General features: G+C 24.7%; 1 protein-coding gene across 3 annotated transcripts; it reads right to left on the bottom strand.

Annotated features, from left to right (window-relative positions):
- Window positions 1-136: 136 nt before the first annotated feature.
- On the bottom strand, window positions 137-26,333 carry LOC132924126 (leucine-rich repeat flightless-interacting protein 2). Of its 3 annotated transcripts, none has more exons than XM_060988239.1 (12): window positions 25,798-26,333; window positions 23,346-23,479; window positions 8,737-8,866; window positions 6,213-6,367; window positions 6,006-6,152; window positions 5,827-5,943; window positions 5,312-5,447; window positions 4,184-4,327; window positions 4,021-4,100; window positions 3,814-3,918; window positions 2,980-3,125; window positions 137-2,886 (listed from the first exon to the last, which is right to left on the bottom strand). In XM_060988239.1, exons 2-11 carry the CDS (start codon window positions 23,436-23,438, stop codon window positions 3,015-3,017), a joined length of 1,218 nt encoding a protein of 405 aa, XP_060844222.1. In that variant the 5' UTR covers window positions 23,439-23,479; window positions 25,798-26,333; the 3' UTR covers window positions 137-2,886; window positions 2,980-3,014. The 3 variants fall into 3 exon arrangements, with proteins under 3 accessions (XP_060844222.1, XP_060844223.1, XP_060844221.1); XM_060988240.1 differs by lacking the exon at window positions 25,798-26,333 and adding an exon at window positions 23,771-23,792; XM_060988238.1 differs by lacking the exons at window positions 23,346-23,479; window positions 25,798-26,333 and adding exons at window positions 9,110-9,786; window positions 18,513-18,702.
- Between the last annotated feature and the right edge of the window lie 472 nt (window positions 26,334-26,805).

The following is a 26,805-nucleotide window of genomic DNA, read 5'->3' as shown; positions in this document are numbered from 1 at the left end:
ATGTCAACTTGCAGTAATTGCTAAAAGAATAACTAAAGAGGTGCTTTGTATTAATAATAACTCAAAAATAATAGCTTTCTTTTAAAAAATAAAAATAAATACTTAGATGATTGACATTTAAATGAATAAAACAAAATAAAACACGTAGAATAATATACTATATTATTTGAATATTAATTTATTAATATACATATATTTGAAGAATTGAAAGTAGCATAATGACAGGATAAAAAAAAACTCTAAATTGTTAAATATTTTATAAATAAAAAACAAAACTCATAACTATTAACAGTTAATAGTTAACAGAGGTTCCCAACCTTTTTTTACTCACAGCACCCTTAGTCATTTTCTAAAAATCCGGAGGCACCCTATGCCCTATAGACTTTAATATATTTCAAATAATTTCGCGGCACCCTGGTTGGGAATCTCTGTATTAATTGAATGCATTTGTAAATAAAAACAATTATACCATTAGACAGTAAAACCTCTGGCCCTACAGAATTTATAAATCATCATAAATAAAAGTTTTATTGTGATTCAGCATGGACCCCTCAGTCTTCAGCCAGACTTTTCAAATGTCTCATGTTACATTTCAAAATCATTGGATAGAAAATAATTCAAAAAATAAGAAAACAACTTAAATTGAAAGAAATAAAATAACATAAAAATAACTGTTGAAATAATTTTGATAGTTTTTAATGATCTATACAAATATGTATAGATTTGATATTTTAATTTTAACTATTTAGTATTAGTGTATTACATTCTTTAGGATTAAATAATAAATAATATAATTCTAAATACATAAAAAAAAAACCATGTATAAAATTTATTTATTAGTCATATTTTTTAAGGTATGTAAATAGGTAACATTGATTTTAGAATATACAGATAAAAATTGTGCCAATTGTGGTATAAATAAGTTAATTTTATTTAAATATAGATACATTTCTACTCATATCTAACTTTAAAATGGTGGGTATTCTCACTGTTAACTGTTAACACTAATAAAGTTAGTTGCCTTATGTTTTTCAGTTGTTTAATACAAAGGAGCGTGATGAAGTGATCACCCTTAGGCTGTGTTTTATACCATATTTTTATATTCATGTCTTGGTCAAAAATCAATATTTTTATGATATTATGAATCACACATAGTTGAGATTTTACTTAGTCTTGATTTTGTAGAAAAAACATTCTATATTGTAAATTAATTGTAAAAATAAATATAAACAGATTTATTTAACACGTTGAGCGCCATGAGACACAAATTTGGGTCTCACTTATCTTCGATCAAACCGCCACATAATTTTTGGTATGGTTTACTCAAAAAAAAAATTGAAAAAAAAATTGCCCAAATGGTTTGAAATTTTACACATACTATTATTATGGCTAACATAAGGGATTAATAATATTTTTTAATTGTACATGGAACACAATGCTAATAATTAGCTTCCAATATAGGTTAAATACTTAAATAGAAAAATAACTAAAAAGGCAATTTAATTTTTAGGGATCAACCCTTCCCTTGTGTGACCTCTGGATCTGTTACTGATGTTTTGAAGATTAACACATATCAGTATATTCTAAAATCATAAATATGTAGTATAGTTATTACTAGGATCTTTGTAATACAATTTTAATTTTAATAGATTATAAAGATAAAAATTAAATAAGTAAACTAAAAACTAAATGATTGTTGTTATTATTTTTAATAAATACAAAATGTTATTTGTAATAATTTATATTTCATAATTCTAACTACATAGATCTACACTCTGCCTCATATAAGAGTAGTCTCAGGTCAGTCAGGTTTGATCAGATCACCCTTAATTATCTCTTAATAAATAAATTTTTATACACCATGGTAAAATATTTTTATTGTGCTTATCTAAGCAAAATACAAGGTTGGCAGTTGTTAGAATAATAATGTGATGCTCCCAAAAGCACATGTTAGCAACATTCATTAGCCTAGCTAAAGCCGCCTGCCCGAGTTTACTTTTACATGAAACTGAGTATAGTAAATTAATTTTTTTTGGAAAGTATATAAATGAATAACAAAATAAAATTACCGTGTCTTGTAGTTTTTATTATAAATTTTGTTTCAGAATTCAAATTAGTATAATAAATCTATAAAATTACAAACTTTAACTTTAAAATATTTTATAATCTACTCTCTGTATCAGATAGGAACATTTAAGAGAATATTTCAAAAGATGTTCTAACAGTCTAACACTTACATTTTATAATATAAAATGAATCATTGGTAATTTTATCTTGTTAAGAAAAGTTTCATTTACATATGATACCTATTTACAGAGCAAATGTACTAAAGTAATTAAAGTAATAATAATAATGAAATAAATACAGTATACATACAAGTTCTGTCCAAGTATACACATTAGTGATAAGGAGATAAATGTTTTCACTAATAAATTATTTATAAATAGAGCGAATGCCACTTATTTTGGTTTAACAAGATTCTACTAATACAGAATAACTAATAATAAAAACATTTACCATCTGGAGTATTGGTTGATAGTTTTGGAACAATAGTCAAATCAACAAAAATAAAGAATTTTATTATTTCAAAATAAAATAATAATAAAATATACTTAATATAAAATAAAACATTTATAAAATGATAATGTTAGATTGTAATTTCAATTAAAATAAAACAATTTTTACACGGTAATTATATTTTGCTATAATTATTAGTATTTTGTTATTAAATATTTATTAATATAAATTTAATTATTCAAATATTATATACTAAATTATGTTTTTAATTATATTATGTTTCTTGTCCTGTTTTGCACATCTTCCCATTATCATTGTCTGATGTGACACTGATGATGAATGTAGATTTTATTGCACAAAAAATCGCATCTAATAAAAATAAATTAAATTAAATTAGTAAATTGTATAAATGGGTTATGTATTAGTTGTTTTTCTAATACTTGAATTAAAATAAATTATTACTTTTAGTTTTGTTCGATAATGAATAAGATAGTCTATTATAAATCTTTTAGTAAACTGGATTTGGCATTCTTTAACTTGTCAAAACGTTTTAATAAATGCATATTGGATGTCTCCAATTCTTCAACTTTTGCTTGAGCTTCTCGAAGCTAAAACAAAATAATAAAATTCCCATTAAAGAAAACTATATGTTAAGTACAAATTATTAAATCATAGAATTAATAGTTATAATAATTCATATATACTATACCAGTGGTTCCCAACCTTTCTCAATTTACGCTTCTCATGTAAATTTACTAAAATCTTATTCCCTCCTCCTTAAATTAGTTTAAGCGAATTTTTTTTTTTTTTGTGAGCAGTACAAATAAATTAAACAAAATAACTATATATTATACAATATAAAACTATTTACTATTATTATTTTCATAATTTTAAAAATTTATTATAAATCAACTTACTAAGTAATCATATTAAGATAAGAAAAATTATTGAATATAAAAACAAAAATATTATTATAAAATATAAATAATATGAGTAAATTTAATGAGAAATTTTGTACTGTTTTTTAAAATTAATACAGATTTCAATTTTACACATTGTAAAATAACATAGTTATTTCGTAAATTCCATCATCATTATATCCCCCCCTCCACGGTTGGGAACCGCTGTACTTAACAGTACACAAATTGTATTAAATTGATATGTTAGTAAACTTTCAAATTAGGTATTTTAGCTTAATTTTATTTAAAAATTATTTTATTATTTTATTTATAAATCCATGTATAATTTAAAGTTAATAATTATAAAGTAAAATATTTTTCAAATAATAATTAATACCTCGCGCTGTAGTTTTCGTTTTTCCAATTTCAGTTCATCTTCAGCTTTTTCAGATGCTTCAGAAGCTGTTTTATATCTAATAACTTGACTCTCAAGTCTAGCTACCTAAAGTTAAATAATATAATTATGTTAATGAATATTAGATTCAATGTACATAATAAATAAAATAACAGTTTTTAAATTAAAAATTTTAATTATCTAATTTACATTAGCTTGTAATGTAGAAATATCTTGTTCAGCCTTTTGCCATTTGAATTTATAATCACCAAGAACTTTATTAGTTTCTTCTATATTCATATAAAAAAAAATGAATTATCAAATTATATTATTGGTACTTTTAAAAATGCAATTGACACAAAGCCAATCTTACTTTGGGCATCTTCCAAATCGTCTGAGTCTGTACCATTATAATGGTTATCACTATGACGTTTGGCTTCTTGTAACTCTAATTTGAGCCTGTTAATTTCGTCTATATAGCTGTTACGTTCTTCGGTAAATTTTTTGAGTCGTACATCTGAATAAATCCCAAAGTATTTACATTATAACAAGATAAAAAAAATGTAAAATATAATATTAAATCACAGTATTCAGAACACCATGTATTATTGTATGAAACATGTTATTGAATACAAGGTTATCCTAGAACTCTATATTCTACATTGCTTGTATACTCTTTTTAAGTCGTTATAAAAAAAAGATTTTTTTTATTGTTGTGCATGATGAAATATATTTTTAATTTTAATCTTGTGTCAGAATATTATTTAGAGTATTTCAATATATTTAACCTAACCTTTTTGATGAGTTGATAATTAGTTATAAGAGGTAAAATAGACAACAAGAAAATATATTTTTTTTCAAATTCCAAAAAAAATAATATATAAATATTTTAATTATTATTCATTTACTTTATTGTATTATAAACTATTAGGTACTATATAATTTTTTTTATAAATGAAAAAAGTGTAGTCTAATGTGTAGAAAACTGGTTGCCAGTTATGATGTTATTAGTTATTATTGAATTGAAAAACTATTATCGGTACCGGTATAGTATTAATAAAAATATATTTTTAAAATTTGTAAAGTTTAAATTGTATAATAGAATATCATAAAATAAAAAAAAGTCAATTTTTTAGAAAATATTAAATATGCATACAAATATGCACTATTTCTTAAAAGAGACAAAATGTACAAAATAGGCATTTAAAATTCTTGATAATTAAACTTGTCATTATACAAAACGGATTTCTAACTCTGTCTGCTATGAATCAAGAACACATAGACAAATATGCTATTATTGCTACTCCTGCAAATTCAGTTTAAGTAAGTAGAGTAGAGGACCACATTTTGCAAGGAACATATTAACATATGTTTACTTTAATTTAAAATATCAGTTATGAATTATAACACGTTTATTTATTTTATGTAATTATTATAAGTAATTTCAAGAAAAAAGTAAAACAAAGTAATAAAATATATAATAAAATATTTAAATACATACCTAAACAACCTTCTCCTGCATCTTGTAACAATTGAGCATTTTCAACAGAGACTAAGGCACGTTTTATTTTACTATTACATTGATCAGTCTCACTCCAATGTTCTTGTTCTGTGCTGATAATTACTAGACCTTTTTCCTAAAATAATAATTACAATATGTATTTATATTTTAAACCAACCAATCGATATAATTTTAGTTTTTTGATAAGTTATTACTGTTGTAATACTATTATGATAATTTTTTCGTTGTTTAAATAGTTATTTTTATTAACTTTAAATCAAACTTCAGGATTTTTAATATTAAATAAAAGTACATTACTAGTAATAAAAAAAGGCTAAAATAGTAAAATATTATATACATAACATAAATTTTAGTCAAAAATATATTTTATAAAATAAAATTTTATCTAAAAGTTTTATAATATTAAAATATTGTTAGTAAAAAAATATAGAGGAACTAACAAATAAAAGATATTTAGCTATAAATAAAACATTAGATTAAAAATACTAATTTACCTCAATGAGTTTATCACGTTCTTCTAGTTCTTGTTGAAGTGTTAAAGATTCTAGTTTTTGAGTAGCCAATAAACGTTTTAATTTTTCGTTTTCTCTACAACTCTCTTTATGTTCTCGCTATAAATAAGTTAAATAATATATAAATTAAAAACAATTCTTTATAACTATAAAATAATTACTTTTATATGCATAAGTTCTTCTTCAATATCGGTGTACTTGTCTTTATACAATTCTACCATATATGACACAGCTGCTTTTTCATTGTCGAGTTGAGCATTTTGTACCATAGCTTTACGAAACTTTTCTTCTAAGTCTTTTAATTCCATCTAAAAATGATAAATAATTAATAATTATTTATTGAAATATTTAGAAAACAACATTCATACCCTAAAATCTCGAAAATTAGGAGTAGATTCATCAAGAGAATCAACTGAATTACGTCGACTAGATTGGTAACTGTTAGTATTATGTATTGAACTGGCTGCTCTAGGACTGGCAGTATTTGCAGATACTCGTGAAACTCGATTTATAATAGGTCCATCTAAGAGATAAATGCAAACACTATAGTACATATTATATACTTTAAAATAAACATTTAAACAAAGTGTTTTATATCTTAATCAAATACTATTTTAATTACAGGAACTTAATCATAAAACTTTGAAGTGTCACTTATCATAAACCAAACAATGTGTAGTTCAATATAAAGTGCTATTCAAATAAATAAAAATAAATAACCTTACATACTTTTTTAGTAAATAATTATTGAATTGTATTTTATATTCTAAATTAATAATTATTTTCATTTATCTACTTTTTAATATTTTTTAATTTATTTTGGTGAAACCTCATTACTAAAATTCAAGTTATTATTATAATGGCCTTTTATCTTAATGTTAATTTCATATCTTGAATTTAAAACAAAAATCTTGTTTAAATATATCATTATTTTCATGTTTGCAAAATTTTATTTTAAAAACAATTATTAGAACTTTGAATAAAATGTAATTAGTGATAAAATGAATCTATGTAAGAATATACAAGAAAAATATCAATATAAAAAGAATCTGAGAAAAAAATATACATAGAAATAAAGTAATGATAAGGTATTATTTTCAAATTTTCCAATAAGTAACAATATGGTGATGCAAATCAGCTAACATGAGAATACCTATTTATGTGTGTGTGTGTGTTATGGGTAATGAAGAAAAATTGTCTTGATTATATAAAATCACCCAGTTTAGTTTGGGCAATGTTAACTATAATAGTTTTTGCTTAATTTAATATAAGAATTTAAGACTTTTATCCCTATCAAAAAATGAGTTATGATATTTGGTCCCAGGAGTATATTGGTAAACTTTTCAGTAATGTAAAGACAGACTTGGATAGTATTCCGAATAATTTTTTACAGTCTAATCACACTAAAAATAATTTCATTACTTCTTCTGTCATAGAAATTGCTTTTGCACTTGTATGTAACCATATAAGCACCTATAATCTGTGTATATTTCTATTCAAAATATTTTATAGTAATATATTATTATTATTTAAGCCACAGCAACTTGGCTATTGGTTTAAAGTAGTTGATTATTGTACTACTTTTTATAATAATATTAATAATTATATTATAATTAAGTATTAATTAATAGTTTTTTTTTTTTGTGAATATAATGTTCCTTTATTAGGTTTTACTAAAAAAGTTACCCACTTTATTACTTAAGTGAATTACATAATATTATAATTTGAATATAATTTATAATAAATAGATTGGGCAATGTTTACTTATAAACATTGAATTAGAAAAAAATATATTTTTGTTATTGAAATCTAAATCTACTAAAAAAAAGTATTTGAAAAATATTTGGAATACTTCATAAAAAGTATTCCAAATACTTGGAAATACTATTATCATAAAGTATTCAGAATATGTATTTGAAATACTTTTAAAAAGTATTTTACCCAAGTCTGCGTAAAGAGAATAATAGGATTTTTGGAAATTAATTCAATATTTCTTGGTCAACTTGGTTTTAATTTTATCAATAGTACAAATACTAAAATACATAAAATATAAATACAAATAATCAAGAGTTAATAATGACTTAGAACTAGGTATAATATAAGGCAAAAATAAAGTTTTAAATGTGCACAAATAAAATAAAGATTTTACGTGGAGAAAGTAGATAGGTAAGCGAATCAAACTTCAATTCTGAATGTGTATTATTATATTAAATTCCTAACTGGGGTTATCAAATAGCTAGATATTAAAGACAAACCAAAGAATGTCAGTTATAATCAATATATGTCTGCAACCAAATATCCTATCTTAATATTTGCCAAGTGCGAAATGGAAGGAATGAATTATTAAATTATTATTAATTATTCATAGTTCACTCAGTTTTGGTCAAATATGTACAAATTAATTATTTTTTAATTTTAATTCAATTTAAATACTACACAAATACTACTAACTACATCCCCATATGTTACATATAATTTTACAATATTATCTTAAATTATAATTAATATAATTATAATATCTTAAAAATTTAAAATCGATTTACTGATCATTCAATTTATGGGTAATAAAATTATTAAGAATTACCAGAATTACCCCAACATTTTTGGGTAAATATATGTGCCTATAAACATATAAGTATTAATTTTATTTTTGCCTACAATATAAAAAATATAATGTTTCATATAAACGAATAATCATTCATGTCAGATGTAATCACCAATAAAACCAATAAATAATTTTCTAATTAAAAAAATTTGGTATAAAAAATTTTTAAAAATCTAGCCCCTCCCCCCTAATTTAAAGGACTAGCTACGGCTTTGACCCCAGAGTATTTCTTATAAAAAAAATTGCACACACACAGATATAGAGATAAAAGGTTATTTCAAACTTGCCTGCTGCATGCATATCAAAAGCTTTGTCTGCATTTTCCTCAGCTTCTTTCTGTTGCCGTTCAATTTCTCGCATACGAATTTCTCTAGCTTCAGCACGGGCTTGACGTCTTGCAGCCAAGCGAGCTTCTGCCTGAAACAAAATAAAAATGATTCAATTAACTAACTTTTTAATAATAGAGCGCTTATCGTAAATATTGTATCACATACTTCCTGAAAGATTTATGCATTATGCACTGTTAGTAAACATAAAACTATAAAAGTGGACTTATTTTATACATGTAAAATAAAATAACTATAATTATAGTCTTATGTCAATACTAGAATATACTATTCAAATAACCAGCAAGTTAATTATAATTATACTTATACATACTTCATTATTACACTTGTCCAGAAATGTTACAATTCCATCAGCTTCAGAATCACAACTAGAATTATAGCCAGGACTAGAACCATTAATTTGTACGCTTGTTTGTTCCCTAAGAGGACTAGATTGACGATCGTTTAAATTATTATCTGATAGCTCATCGATATCACTGATATCAGCAATAGAATATGCACAGTAACTATCGTCGTCCTCTGATGAAAGATAAGTATAATTTGTTTCAGCGTCGCATACTGGACGAATCGCATCAGTATTAAAATTCTCGCATACTGAATTCAGATCGGTATTATCATTAATACATATGTGACAAGAATATGATTCATTATTATCTAGTATCAACTGAGACGAATGAACGACTTTAGAATATTCATATGGAGTGACGTTATTTAAAATATTCACCACCGCATCCCTACCGTCCGCGTTATTAACACTGTCGGAGTACAATGATGAGGACTCTTTCGACGTAAACGTAGAATTAGATGTATTAAATTCAACAGGTACATTGACGAGTAATTTAGCATCTAATGATTTTTCATTTAAAGTATCTGGAGTTTGATTTATGTATATGTGCGTAATATGCGCTCCAGTAACCAGATCACACGATGTTACGTTCATTTTGATATGACTATCATTCATATTAAATTCTCAACGTGATGTATTTTTAACTAAATAAATAAGAAGGAGATCAACATTAACAATTAACCAAATATGGACACTTTCATTTCAGTTAAGTGCAAAAGAAAAATATATTATTATTCCTTGGTATCTTAGAAAATCCATTTAAGTACTCCATCAAAACAAAACATATAAATACCAAACATAACATAGGCTTAATTATATCTATGAGCTTACAACATAATATTATGTTATTATGAAATAAAAAGGGTATATTATGGATTTAGGTTAATTTTATCAGATGATCAGAATTTTTAAATTATAATATTTTACAAATTCATAACTTGCATAAAAATGAAATACCATAATACGGTAAGCTAAATAATAGCTAAGCATAATGTAGAATTTAATATATTTAACATATAACTAAGACGTTATACTATAGTTACTAGATTTCCAACTTCAAAAAACAGGACCAATAAAAAAAGTAAAAATGTCTAGTTCATGAAAATGTCAATAAAAAAAATGCATAAAATACTTTATATATTTAGCGGCTATAAATATAGAACGATCTTTATTTTTGTGAAGGGTGAGTTTATTTTTACATTGGTTTCTTAAAACATAAAATAAGTTAGAGTTAAATGCATAGTAAAATATATAAGTCAACAATATTATGATATTTTACTGTTTATACTTATAATAACCACTTCTTTTCAACTTTTATAGAATATTTATTAAATAACCTATCAATAAACTTTAGTTGGTTCACAGTAATTGAGTAATGATATGAACTAAATTAAATTAATTTAGCTACTGATGCGTTATAATACAATTAAATATTAAGGTCCTACATTTTGTTTTATTATTATTTAAACGAATAGATTATGTAGGTAATATAAATATCAAAACGTATACATTGTATTATGTATTTTGTTCAACAGGGAAAACTCAGAATGTAACAAATCAATGTGATAATGCTATAATAATACTATAAATTATTGTATTATAGTTTGAATTGACATAATATCTTTAAAATATTCATGAAAACGCTGAGACAAATTTCATAAGTATACCAAACCATGTATGTTAAAAAATTGTACGTACTGTATAGTATTTTAAATATTGCCTATACTAAACTCCTTAAATATATACCACCACCCACCATAAATTCCATAGTATAAAAATTAAAAGTATTACTATTTACTGTACTGACGATAATATTGGCGCTTTCCATTATCGCACACAAAAATAATACGAAACCAAACAGATTTATTAAAATCAAATGTACAATATTATAGAATTATACGTGTTCAAAAAATAATAACATCAAACACTTGTGTTATATAAAAATAATTAAAAATAAGTAAAATAGTTAGATAATAAAATTAAAATTAAATATACATGCATATTGTAGCTACATTTATTGTTTTAAAATTTAAACTTGTTTTTTAACATATTCCATAATAGTTAGTTCGTTTGATAATAAAACCTAATGTATTAAATTGCTTTCTCGTTCACAACCATGCATTTCAATTGTATTGCTTCAGTCCCTTCTTAATTATTAATTAATTTATCAATAAGCGACGATAATCGTGAAAAATATACTGCTAAATTTGTGTTCGCGGTAATGGGATAATCAGTATTTTAAAAACTTTGTGCGGTTTGGTCCTATGCGTATTTTGCACATTTATGCGGTAATGGGCGACGCCCGATAATATTACTATACCATACATATTTTCAAAGATACTTTTTATGACCTAAATATTTGAATACGACGTATACGTCCTAAACGCCAATTGTTTCCTACGTTTACAAACTACAAATCAGAAAACATCTAATCAATATTCAAACAATTTATTGTTTAAGTCTAGCGTATCTATTATTGGAAAAACCAGTTAGTGATGTCATAAACCTATTCGCAATAGGCAGAATGTGATTTACTCACAAATACACATTCACTATCGTAGTGACTGCCTATCGAACATTTTTATACGCGTATATGGTTATGTCAACAGAATACAGAAACAATAATTCAAATATTTTATGTTAATCTCAACTATGCATTTAATAAATTGAACCATAAAAATAGAATATTAAAGTAATACAACAGACATAAAAATAATAAGTGAGTACCGATCTACTGTGTATTAGATGTCGAGTAGATCACTATTATAGATCTGTGAAATTTGAATTTAATGATATATCATTAAATACGAAAAACAATTCTGGGCGTAAACCGTCTATCAGGCTATATACCACCAAGTGATAATATTTTTAATATAGTTATTAAAATAACCTATTTTACTTTTAATAGTATAGTACAGGGATAGACAACTCAATGTTACTATAGAGGGCCAAGTTTTAGAACTTTAAAATCTAGTGGGCCAGAGTATAGAAAGCAAAACAAAAAGATTTTGCATCATCTGCAGCCACAACTGATGAGAATTTTTTGAAACACCAAATAGGTCAATTGCGTTTTTACAGTATTTAGTATATCACTTCCTTTAGATAATTCATATCTACCTTTTACGATAAACATTATATCGATTTTATGAATATAATAAAATACAAATTAATAAAGTTATTTGTAAATGTAACAGAGGCCAGATAAAAAATGTTCACGGATTGCCAGTAGTCCATCTCTGGTATAGACGTATAGTAAACAGGTTGATGTAATTTTTTTCAAAATTATTGCATTTATTATATTATTAGTATTTTACTAAAAATAATTAACTGATTTTCGCGATTTTTATGAATTTTGTCAAAATTGTAACTTTAAACGATTATAAAAATATATTGTGACTATAGATTTTTGATATTTTTAATTGAAAAATAAATACTTATAATGAGCTTTGTATTACATATTAAAGCATTTCTATTCAACAAATAATTTTTAAGCGATACTTATTATAAAAAAAAAAAAATGAAAATTTATAAGTCTATAAATACTTCAAAAACAGTCAAAATATTTTGAAAATCGTTTAGTTAATAGAAAACGATAGAATAAACATTTGGTGAAAATTTCAAATATTTTCGATAATTCGTTTTCGAGTACCATAAAAAAGTCGATTTTTTCAAAAATTGGATTTGCCTAAAAATTCCCGTTTTTTCTTTATTTGTTGTTGTGTAATTGTGTATTTCCCAAATATAAAAATAACTAATATAAGTACTGTTCATTTTTAAGTTGACCTCTTTTAAGTACAAACTAAATCTGATTCAATTGACTATTTGATATCCAAAACCACGCCCATTTTTGAAAATCGAAGCATTTTATCGAGAACTTATCATACACATAAACACATTACACATACACAAACACACAAAACACATCATGATAAAATCAATACATTTATCGCTCCCCCCAGAAGCTAAAATATTATTATTTGAAACTATTTGTGGTTTTGGCCTCACGGATAATGCCTGAGTTTACGAGTCGCATTAGTCATACAGTTTTATTATATATGTTTATTGGTATATAATGTTATTACATTAGTGTATTAAGAACATTAGTACTAAAACAGTTAGTATATACAGTATATTTACAATTAAAAAAATATACGGAATACGGATGAATGCAAATTTTAGAATAAATTAGTACAATGGTGAAATAATAAAATGATTTCGAAATTTGAAATGATCGATTCGTTCCTAAACATACTCTTGACATATTGATATTGATTTACTATAATAAAACATTAATGCATTAAGGTACCAACATAAATTATATGATAAACCATTAATGCACAAACCATTAATGCAAGATAAAGATACGAATTTGCATATAGCGTCTCCTTAATTTTCGTGTATATTAGAATGTGAGAAAGATAAACACCAAAGTAATATTTTACTTTTGTATTTATGCATAATATAAATTTATTATGTATGGTGGTTAAGTGAATCAATTATTCAATTATAAATAGTGTTAGTTAGTGATTTGTAGATTTTATCGGTTAAATGTGTCAGTAAAAAATATTAATCATCCCAATTTTAACTACATAAAAAAAAAGTAACTGAAATAATAAAGTTTAAAGCTTTTTTTAAGTTTAGCGATATTTTTCAAATAAAAAAAAAACAATTTCATTCTCAGATCATAAATAATAATAATTGGGTTTATATGTAGGTATTATATAATAAATAATAAGTTATCGGCTATAAAACTATAATATTATGAATAATTCCATATCAATTAAGTTTTTTTATGTGATTTGATAATTGATTTTAGGTTGAGGAACATGATAGTAGATACTCTAGATACTAATGCATGCTCCTCGACCTAAAATTACTGAATTAATTACGTACTATTTTATTAATTACATGAAGAAAATTTAAATTAAATACAAATATTATGCATTTATCAATTTTTTTTTAAATTTAAATGCTTTGAGTTAATTGAATTTTCAATAACAAAAACATTATAAATTATAATCTTTTAATTCCAATAAAAATGGAAAACGATAGGTAATTCTTAATAATTCAATGAGAAACTTATCACAAATTTATATGAATCATTGTAATGATTAAGGAATAATTAAACTATCGTAAAAATATGAATATAGAAAAAATAAAAAATAAATGTATAGACGCCTGCCTATTTATTATGAATTTGTAATACTTTTTGAATGAAATATACTTAAAATTAGTATTTTAAGTAAACACATTAGTATTAATGCTGAATTATTATATGTACTACGAACATTTATTAATTAATAATAACTTCCAACATGCTGGTACCTAGATAAATAGTGTATGCATCGAAAGAAGGTTAACTCACGTTCGATAACTTAATAGTCATACACGATACACGAAAGGAAAAACCTAAAGTAGCTACTAAGCATAATTGATATTACTCATTAGTACTGGCAAGTAGCAGTAAACCACAGTTCATAAGTAATACTAAGTAATATTATTCGTATACAAGTGAAACCACGGCAACGTCATTCAAATAAAATGTAAAAAGAATTACTGCGATTGAGACAACTCATATATTAAATATTAATGGTTACAGCAAAATAATTCAAAATTAACGTATTATTTAATACAAAATCTATATCAAGACAATCACTTTTTTCTGTTCTAAAACTGGAAGTGACTCTTTTTGAAAAAAAGACAACTCATTAAAAAGTTATCTTCTGAGTATGGCTTGCATTACTAACAAGACTATACAAGAGTCTCATACTTGTTTTATACCAACTTACTTTCAAACTTAGCACTGTAATTCGTATAAGTAAAAATATAGTATAATACAGATTTTTATTGCTATAAAAAAGTTTTAGAGTATAAGATAGGAACTTAAATAATTGTAACTTATTACTTATTAGAATGAATTTTGGTTAGACTGTATTGTAGATTTGTAGCTTACAATTATGTAAATTTAATGAATAATTCTAATTCAAACACACAAATGTTATTATTAACAACGTAATAACACGCATTCGAAGAACTAACAGAAATAGTTGTACACTTATACCTACTCTTAATATACTCCTACATAAATAAGTAATCTTATTTTCAAAACAAATTATACGAACTATGTTTCTTATTTATTGATATTTTAACATAATAAAATAAAATAAAATATATAGCACTTAAACTACTAATACGTTTGGAATTTTTTTACTTTGGTCACCATTAGCTTCGAAACGAGTCAGAATTGAAATAAACGTATACCTAAGCAATATGTATTACATCATAACAATTAATTTTAATGGCTTATATATACAATACATAGGTAACATATGCACGATTATGTATTATTTACTCTAGGTAATAAAAGTACAGTAAATTATTTGAAACGTTTTTTAAAAGTACACTGATGTCATAAAAACAAAAAATCCATTGTATTGCTACATTAAATTAACATCGTGCATACTGTATACAATTTTTGTAGTCAAATAAACCGAAGAATAAACAATTATCACGAATAAAAAGTTAAAAAATACAAAAATTAAACAAAACATCAAATTGGTCGAACCTGTTCATCGTGAAATAAATTAAAAAACATTTTTATTTTTGTTTTTATGTTTTATTTTTGTTTATTTTATTTAATAATATTATAGACTGACCTCCGATAAAATAAATTCAACTATGAAAATATATTTAGATAAATCAGTTTATATTTTATTTTTGCGTCACTCGTGAATCACGATGATTGATAAATTTTGGTCCACGATAAATGTACGGGACAGGGTATCCTATTAACCAATAATAAATAAATTATAGAGTGCATATATTATCAAAGAAAGCAGTACTAATAAAAAGTGTATGAAATAAATTTAATTAAAAAAAAATATTTTTAATTACGAATAATATACAATAATGTACAAAATGTAATGATATATTATGTATGTACATGTATATACGAGTATATACATATAACGTAACCTAAAAATAATAGATAATAAATAAGGAACAAAAATGCAATATATATTATTAAGAACATGAAATAACAAATATTTATTTTATTGCAATATTTTTTCTAGGGTTCCAAATTTTTAAGAAAAAGTAAAAAATATTTTAGTTCTCATATACCTTTTAATGGTTTGATAACATCAATTATACGTACATAAATCGTTGTTTTTTTTTTTGATCAAAACAAAAATAAAAATAATATTATATAGTAATGACAGAATAATGATGATAAATAAAAGTCTAGACTTAAAGTAATTTTTATAAAAACAAACAAAAATAGTTATCGTGAGAACGATCAAAGAATGTCTCGAAAAAGTCTTTACAGACATTATTATAATACATAGTGTTATCATTACCTCAACTAATGTACAGGGTGATTTTTTTTAAATCAGAAGAAATTCATTACTTTTAAAACTATTATTATTATTAATTTATTAGAATTTTTAAAATGTAATATTATATTTAGGTAATAACTCAGTATTATAGAATCATAAATTAATATGATTCATAAAAGATGAATTCATTCAAATATTAAAGTTTACTACACAAAATTAGAACTTCGGAACAAAAATCTACAGCTATATATTCGTAAGACGGAGACAATATATTTACATGATCGGTATATTTGTATTATTGTCATTTTTTAAACGTATTCTGTTTTGAATAACAACTTACATTTTTAATTTAATTTATTAGCAGTTTATTAATTAAATTATTAAATATATGAGGTACAACTTATAAGTATTTAAATAATAATTAATAGGAGTGAAGTGACATAAAGTATCTTGCAAAACGTTGGTTTACATTTCACTCATAAAAACTTTTATAATTTATAATTAATCAGCTACTAGTTCGGGATTCGATTTTTAAGTCTACAAATATTCCGAAAAATATGTTACTTAGAAATATGAAATTAAAAATGTATATCGTTATTTAAAAAATTAAAAACTTAAAAATAATTATGATAAAAAATAGGTAGTAAAAATATATTTTTTTTAAATAAGTAATCATTAATGACTTTACTAAACTAAAAAAAATCATTGTCATAGTTTTTCAAAATAATAACTAATAAGTCTTATGTTGAAAAAAACACCCTGTTTATATTTATATACAATACGAAGGCGTAGTTATTCCATACATAATAAAAAATGCTTTGTTACCAACATCAAATATTATAAAAAACATAGAATATGATTTTAAGTGACCTCACTGTGAGGTGTTGAATGAAATCTAAAATATAATTAAGCATAGATTTATTCGCAGTTATTTAACAATGAGCATTAATTTGTCTAAAATTTTGTTTAAATGTTAGTATTAGTTTTACATATAAGTAATGAACAATTTAATATTAATATATTAATATAATATTTTTTAATTAAATATTAACTTCTTTGCTGGTCTTTTTTTAGTAGTGTTTTCTATGATACACTAAAAAATATTTGTAAGAATAATTTATAAAACTTATAAATTTTATAACGGGCATTTCGGAAAATTTATAATAAATACTTCTAAATATTTTAAAATACCATTTTAATAAATTTTAAACAAAGAAGGTAAATAAAATAATATTTATAAAAAACGATTTAAAATTATATAAAGATCATTATTATTATAGTAAAAAGTATAATATTTCATAGAGTGAACATTATTACAATTAAATGTTTATTATTATTTAACAATTGACAATAATATTTTGTCAACTAAACTAATACAACACTGATTTACGTATTAAATATACATTTACATTTACGAACGTTTTTAAGATTCTTGACGATTAATAAGTAAAACATACTGATTACTAACTATACTGCAAAGTGTTCAAAATAATGGCCAAACTAAAAATCTAACAATCTACATAGCCGCTCAAATCTTGGATTAATTAGTCTATTTTACGGAGTATTATAAACAAATTTGAATTTACTATGATTAAATATTTTAATTTAAAAAAAAATCCTAATAAAAACAAATAATAACTCACGCGCGAATAAAATATCTACAGTACAGTAAACAAGTAAAGCTAGGTCATGTTTAGATAGGCCTAAAATACGTCTAATTTAAAAACTAGGCGCAAAATCATGCCTTTAATTGGTGATTATATTTAGAAAATAGTGAATATTTAACCAGATTGTTTTTTAAATAAATTAGAAAATCTATAGGTTACTATGTTAAAAAAAATGGGAAGATAATTTTATATTTGTTGTCCTTTTTAGTAGTTAATGAAAACTAACCAACAGTAACAATATACATTTGATCAACATTCCAAAACTATTAACCTTAATTTATATTTTATATTATACTCTTATTTGAACATATTTTAAAATTTGTGATGATGGAGTATAAATGTTTAAATACCAGGTATTTGTATTACTTTGAATATGAATGCTTCAAAAAGTCGATTTGATTCACAAAAACGAGACTTAATGTACTACACATTTTAAATATTATAATAATCTATTCGGAAATAAATAAAAACTTTTTTGAATGATTTTAAAACGCACCTATAATATCGAAGGTGTAACAAAAATAACGCGAACTTCATAACACAACACGTACACGGACGCACACCCGTTGATATAACATAGTATTGTATGTAATGAAAAATTAATAAGCAATACGGCATATAACAACCGTACGTAGCGAACTCTGGAAACCGGTTGGGCATAAGAAGCTAAATATTTCATTTAATAGGTCTAGGAGCCCCGAAGAAATAAATTTGATACAGGATTACCAAGGTGGGGAATTTATTACGTTATACAAAAAATATAAAATTATCCAATATAATATTTTCAAAGATAAATTTAATAAATTTAAATAAAACGTATATTCTTAAAAAAGTTGTACAAATTTTAATTTATCACTATAAATAGGTAATAGGCATATTTAAAATGTATGTTAAAATTTAAAAACTATTATTTATTTATTATCAAGATTCGGGAATTCGTAATAACAGTAATAAAATACAAAAAATGATATTAAAAATAAATAATTTAAAAAAATATAAAACAATATTTAGATCCACCGCAAAAATTAATAAAATCATAATTACAATACCAATTTATTTTCCATGTTAATATTTGGCCTTACAAGTACTACTAGAGGGCATTTTGTGTACCACAACCACAGTTTAGGACTTCTGTGTTAGACTATTAAAATTTATATTTTGTCAACAAAGGTATGAAAATCTAACGTAGGTTCATATCTACGTAGGTTTACGTAGTATAAGTGATAGAGAGAATGAACAAATTTGTTTTAGTATGGTTTTATTATGAAAAAATTACACTTAAAAATATCAATATTTTTATCAATGTTAAATATAATAAGTGATTATTTTATCACACAACACTTATTATTTAAAAAAATAGACGTATTTAAAAAATATATATTTTTTATCGTTGAATTTTTTTAAGTCTTATATTTTTTTTAATGAAAAAATGTATTTAAATTTTTATGTAGAAAAAATAATTTCAAAAATACTAATATAATTTTAAATAATAAGTGTTGTTCTATAAAAGAATCATCTAGTATATTTATTATTTATTAATTATGTCTACTATGGAATGCAAATTCAGTATAGTTGGTATGGTAAAAAATATTTAAAAAAAAATTCTCAATTATTATTTAGAAAATATACGAAATATTATGGTTTCCTCTACATAGATTCATCACATAAACTAATATTTTTGATTGGAAAAAAGGAACAAAATTTCTATGCAGTAAATAATAAATAAATATAAACATGGTTAAAACTAAATATAAAAAATCAAATGAATGAATGAATGGACTCATTTAACTGAAAATTGATGTGTCACACTATTATTAAATTGTTTTTTAATTGTCATATATTGATCCCATACTACTAAGTTGAATATAATATAGCCATAATGTCTAAAATCAATAATTGTATTGATAATTGATAATTTGCTACCAAATACAGCCAATTAGTTATTTAGCCTTCTATAGCCATGTACTTTTAGCCCCTTTTTCTTAGGAAATAGTGTTAGAAAATATACACAATAAAACCTGTATAATATGAATTCTGAATAAAATTGAAACGTGTCTTTTACAGAATAATTATTTGTCCCAGCGGCTAATATATTTCTAAATATATCATTCTCTGAAAAAGATAGATTTAACATGTAAATGGGAATAACATTTTGTCATACGCTTGTATATCATAGAAATATCTATTTTAAAATTATTAGTCAATGTATAATTTGTATCAATTCCTATCTACGTAACCTAATCAATAAATCAATCATACAAATTATTTTGTTACATTGCGTATACTTTGTTATTTAGTGTTATAGTAGTAGTATATACTGCAGTATAATAACAAGTAACAAGTAAAACAAATTTGTGAATTTTTTAAGTATGGAAAAATTCAAGTGTATAATATAGGTAAAAATCCAAAAAAATAAAATAAATAAACAATGGATGTCTGGTTAGATTAACTATAAAAAAAATGTAAAATTCAAAATTGTAGATGTGTATAATTTGAAAATGGCAAGTCACATAACAAAACGAAAAACATTGGAAGAAATTTAGAAGAGTATGTGATAAACTGATAACATTTTTAGTATATTATTATAAAATAATAATTTTTAATTATAATAAAAAGAAGATTTTATTTAATAATAGATAATAATATGTAAATATAAAATAACAAAAACTTTTGTATTTTTTTTTATGACCAGTATCAAATAGAAACCAGTCAAAAATAAAAACAAATCTGATCCAAACATTGGTAAATCTATTAATTGTTATAGTAAAAATTAGATCTTAAAAAATGATGCTCCAGCATATTTTAATAAAATATACACTTTTCATTATTTATTATGTTTGAAGATTATTGTCATCCAATTAAATTTAAAAAAAAACAATATAGTGGATAAATAGGCAATTTATAAGAGTAAATATATTTTTGTACCTCATATAGATTGAAACTAAATGATGGTCTAAGAATTTAGTGGTAAGTAGAGTACCAGAACTATAACCTATTTGAGCACTCATTTTGATATTTTTAAAAATCCAATAGCATGTTAATACTATTATTTTTAATAACTAGTTTGCACACTGATATTTTAAATTAAATTACTAGTTTATTTTAAATGTATTGCTTAGCTTCACAGTTCACTTGATATCTAACATGGCAACAATTTACAATCCAGCACGCAAAACATTCTAGCCGGTGTTCCTCAGGGAAGCGACATCGCTCCTTTCCTATACACATTGTTCACAGCTGACATTCCTACAACGGAAAACACCCTAATAGGGACATATGCCGACGATACCGCAATCCTTTTATCTAGTCAAGACCCCTTCGAAGCAAGCAGCCTACTTCAAAATCATCTCAACAGCCTATCTCACTGGTTCAAATCATGGAAAATCAAGATCAACGACTCCAAGTCTTCTCATGTCACTTTCTCCCTCCGCCCAGGTGACTGTCCTCATATATCATTTGAGAATGCAATCATTCCCCACACAAATGAAGTCAAATATCTCGGCTTACTGTTTGACAGAAGGCTCACCTGGGGCCCCCACCTCAAAACTAAACGCAAACAACTAAACAGCCGCCTACATATCCTCAGGCCTCTCATGAAATCTAATATGCAAATCTCCAACCGTTTACTACTCTACAAATCCCTTCTGCAACCTATCTGGTCATACGGAATAGCTCTCTGGGGTACCACTAAACCATCGAACACTAGAACCATACAAGCATTCCAAGCCATCTGCCTCCGCATAATTGCTAAAGCCCCTTGGTACGTCACAAATATTGCTCTTCATAACGACCTCAAAATACCCACCATTAAACATACAGCTATCAAATATTATCTTCGCCTGCACTCCAATATGGAATATCACTCAAACCCCCTCATCGCTCAACTTCATACCAATGCTCTTCCAGACAACCCAGCCAGATGCCTCAAACGTGAATGGCCCAGAGATCTTCTCAACGCACATTAATCTTAACCTTGTATATTACTATTTCCCCCTAAATTACCTTCCACGTATGAATTTCTAATGTGAAACTTCTACTCATTGTACTTTCCTCATTGCCACTTATAAGTTATAATTATTATCACATTTACTTATTGTACCATTTTGTATAGATTGTAAATTCACAAATAAATGATTTAAAAAAAAAAAAAAAAAAAAAAAAAAAAAAATAATTTTAAGGACAAATCTACTATTATTATCTTCAGTTACGAATAAAATGTTTTGTAATGAAATAATTATTAATAGTTTATTACACACATAATATTTTCATTTAAAATCATTTATGTTTAATATAATATATATATACATGGGTGTCATTTCAATTTTTTATTATGTTCTATATAATACCCCATAGTTATTATATATATAATTTTTGTCAGAATTTTTTTTTCAAACATGTAGTACAAATAGTACAATAGTTCCAAATATAACATAATCAAGTTCACTAGTACTCAAACTTTTTTTATTGTTACTATTAGTCACCTTATTAGGAATAACACTAAAAGGACATCATACTCACAAATGCTATCTCCACCTTACTAACAATACAGCGTATTAATGTTCTAAAAACCTATTTTGGGTAGTTACCTTAAATATTTGAGTTAATTAATCTATAATGAAACCTAAAGAGAAGAATATTACATATGTTAGTAAACGTGTATTTTAAGACAATCTTATGATCATTTATAAATTGTACAATATTTAATGTACTTATAATTTGCTTGAACTTAAAAATGTTAAAAAATAACATAAATTGTATATATTTAATTGTATTAAAATCACAAAAGTTATCTTCTTAGTGTTTTCCCTAATAAGGTGATTATACACTATTCCAAATAAGTTTGGAAAAAATAAGGTTGAAAACACGTTATAGTTCGCGCAGATGCAGTTACACAGCCTATATTGACAGCAAGTAATGATACATGGTAACCAATTACAACACTCCGACCGGGGGGTGGCTGTGCGAGTTTTTTTTAAAATTATTTGGAATAGATTATAATAGTAAGAATAAAGAAAGTTTGTAGACTAGTGATCTTAATCGTAACATATATATACACTTTTTAATATATAAAATATTAGTATAGTATTGTAATTATAAAAATATACATTAAATTATTTTAAAAACAAGCACAAAAAGTTAAACTTAATAGGTTAAAAGTAAAAAGTAAATACAATAAAGTAATTTTTCTAATTTACTTACTTCTTTAGCTATTTGGTCAAATGCTTGGTCTTCGGCATAATGTGTAGTAGGAAGCCTTCGACGACCACCAGTTGTTGAACTAGGACTATCCATTATACGATTGATATCATTTTTAATTCAAATTTTGATTCGTCCTAAAATTATTAAATAAAGTAACTTAAATTATATTCTTTTTTAAACCAAACAAATAAAAACTAAGCAAATTATTATTGTTATAAGTTTAAAAGATTAGTAGGAATAACAAAGTATATTTGTAAATGTCCCTAAAAAATATTTTATTAACATAAAATCATTGATATTTTAAAATTTAAAAATAAAGTGTTAGGTATCTAACACAAAAGATATATCTAGTAAAATAATAAATATAGTTCTAAATTTAATTTGAAAATAAAGTAATATCTAATGCAAATATAAATATCTAATACCTAGAATAATAAATATTATTCTTAAAAGTCACAATTTTAATTGTCAAATGAAAATTATCACCTTTCGTCAGTCAAACTACTTTCAATCTATTTAGTATATACATATCATTGATCAGTCTAAGATATATTTAAGACTACAAGAATTTAGAATGAGATATTGGCTATGCTCCAAAATTTCGTTCCGAGTGTCTTTTTATTTCCACATATTTTGATGATGGCATATATATAAAAAGTAGGTAGGTATTGAAAACAATAAAGTAAATAAGAAATTAATTAGGTAATGAAGTTTGATGTAAATTTATTTACATTTGTTTTAAATAAAAATATATCAACATAATTAAAAATATATTAATTGCTGGTGAAATGTTGATTAAATCTGTAAACCTAAGATAAATGCTATAAACATAATGTCTTTCTATAACTTTTTAAATATAAAATTTTGTTTTTAATCCCCTACAATTTACAAATAATTTGATTAAATAAAATAACTAGGTTAGAACACAATATTCAAAAAGTAAAAGTATGTTATAATATTGTTAACAATGAAGAAGTCCACGGCAAATTTTTATTAATATTGATATATAATGTAGATGCTTACGTATATATTTTGATAAAATTATTTCATTTAAATTCTACAGATGAAATAATTTTAAGTTATTTTTTAAATCTACATTGTAAATTAATAGATATTGGTATATTATTATCAAGTTTATTTTTATACATATTATATTTAGGTTTATTAATTAGAGCACTAGAAAACAGCAGTTGGATTAGAGTATTAGACAATTACTATTAATGAAGTTGTTTATATTTCTCCAAAACTGATATTTTTTTACTTCATAGGAATTGTTCATAAATAATTTTTTGTAAGGTCTTGCTGATTTTTTTACATAGTAAACATGTCTTAAAAAATTTATAACATGTATACAATAATAAAAATAAACTTCTTGACTTAGATAAATCTTTTTACCATCAAAATTGTTCTTATAATCAATTCACAAATTGGCTATTTTAAATTTATCCAAAAAAATTTAAATCAAATCTTAGTTTTTTTTATTTTCAGTATTAAAAAATAAACATAAAAAAATTAAATTATACAAAATTATACATGTAACGCTAGGGTATCTTAATGATACATAGAAAAAAAATTTGAAAATATTAATTACAACAAAAGTTATTCCAAAAGTCAGTTCTATCTGTTACACCCTATATATAAATTAATTTAGAAACTGTAAGTATGACGTAAAAAAAAAAATACTATAATTATTTTAGGTATTTATTTAAAATCTTTTTCATATTTTTCCATCTGAATATGAAATGTTACTATAAGCTTTTTAATTTAAATGTTGTAAATCGTAAACTATGTAGTTATTATCAATAATACAGATTTAATCACACTTAATTAATTATAGGTATTTGTGCATAATGAAAAATTATTAATAAGTAGGTAGGAAGTGTAAAAACAATACAATAATGATGTACCCACACAGTGAATCAGAGTCAATTTACGACGTACTTAAATAATATATTTGATAAGAACAGTTTTTCAATGGCTAAAAGTTAACACAATGATTTTGGTAGGCAAGATCGAAAGCACTATTGGTGTCACCACTTTCTAAGTCATAAATTTTTACCTATATCATATTGTCAATAGAAACATATCGTATCCATTGACGAGCACTAGCCAAGCATACAAATCAGGTCTTAATAAATTCAATAAAATCCACATGTAAGTAAGACACGAACTGGAATGGGATGTAATCGATCAAATCTAGGCGATGGACTATTTCGTTTCATCAAAACAACAATAATGAAAAATATATATGTATATAAAGCGGGAACAAATTTTACAGCAGTCCAAGACCGCCGCCGTATGTAAAATATTATAACAATCGGTAATCGTTTAAAAACCGCTGTAGCTTTGTAATAAAAACGTGTCCGGACATAGGGGTATACCACACACGAGTCCGTTGTTCGTTTACGCGATCACGAGTCGTTTAATCTTAAAAATCAATTGTCGGGCTTACCGTCGAAGTCGTTGTTGTCTTCTCCACTCCGTACGGGACGCGGTCCATCTGCGCGCATAAACTACACGGCACACGCGCGCGCGTACTGTAATTCACGAGCAGGCCCTACGAGTTTTCTAACATGGTCCGGCGATACGCGAGAAGACAATCGAACTCGAACCAGCGAATTCGAAACGGCACTGATTCCGGCGAAAACAGTAAAACAACAACAATAATTATAATAATAATAATGATGATGATGATGATGATAATATACTACCACCGTATACTACTACTATTACTACTACTACTACTAATAATAATAATAATAATAATAATAACAAAAACGAAATTATTTTTTTTTGAGTGAAAAAAAAAAATATATATATAGGTAGCGGTAGTGAGGCGAAAGAACGTGTGAGTACGAGTTTCTGTGTTTGTGTGTGTGTGTGTTTGAGACAGAAGAGAAGGATGCAGACACACAGCAAGATTATAACGTTGTGTATATCTATACATAAACCATAAACATAAGTGTATATGTGTGTGTGTGTGTGCGCGCGTGTATATATATATATATATATATATATAATAGTAGTACTTCAAACACAACACAATCGGAGAGATGATAAAGTGAAAATCTCGTCGCGGCGGGTCGAAAGGAGACGTCGTCGGCGACGGGGGGCGACGGAGGACCGAGGCCGCTGAGACAAAAAAAAATATATTACTTGCACAGACCGGCCATACCGGTAGCGACATCTGTCCGTCTAAATTATATTTTTACAATATTATCATATTATTGTTATGAAAATGAAAATGTTTAATATAACAAAATAATAGCTGAAGATGTGGGTACGGTTTCACTCATTCACTGCAACGGACAAGAAATAGGATGGGCTATTATAGCCATAGTGTGCTACATCACTTTGTGGCTTGACGCCAATGCACCAACCTACAAAAACAATGTTTTTTGGGAACATGGCCCATGGGTCGAAGTAGCAGACGATTCAGTCTCAAACATTCTTAAACATA

The sequence above is a fragment of the Rhopalosiphum padi genome, chromosome 3 (assembly GCF_020882245.1).
Source record: "Rhopalosiphum padi isolate XX-2018 chromosome 3, ASM2088224v1, whole genome shotgun sequence".
NCBI classification, from domain to species: domain Eukaryota; kingdom Metazoa; phylum Arthropoda; class Insecta; order Hemiptera; family Aphididae; genus Rhopalosiphum; species Rhopalosiphum padi.
Note: the sequence above shows the minus strand (reverse complement) of the source record. Positions and strands in the feature narration are given on the sequence as shown.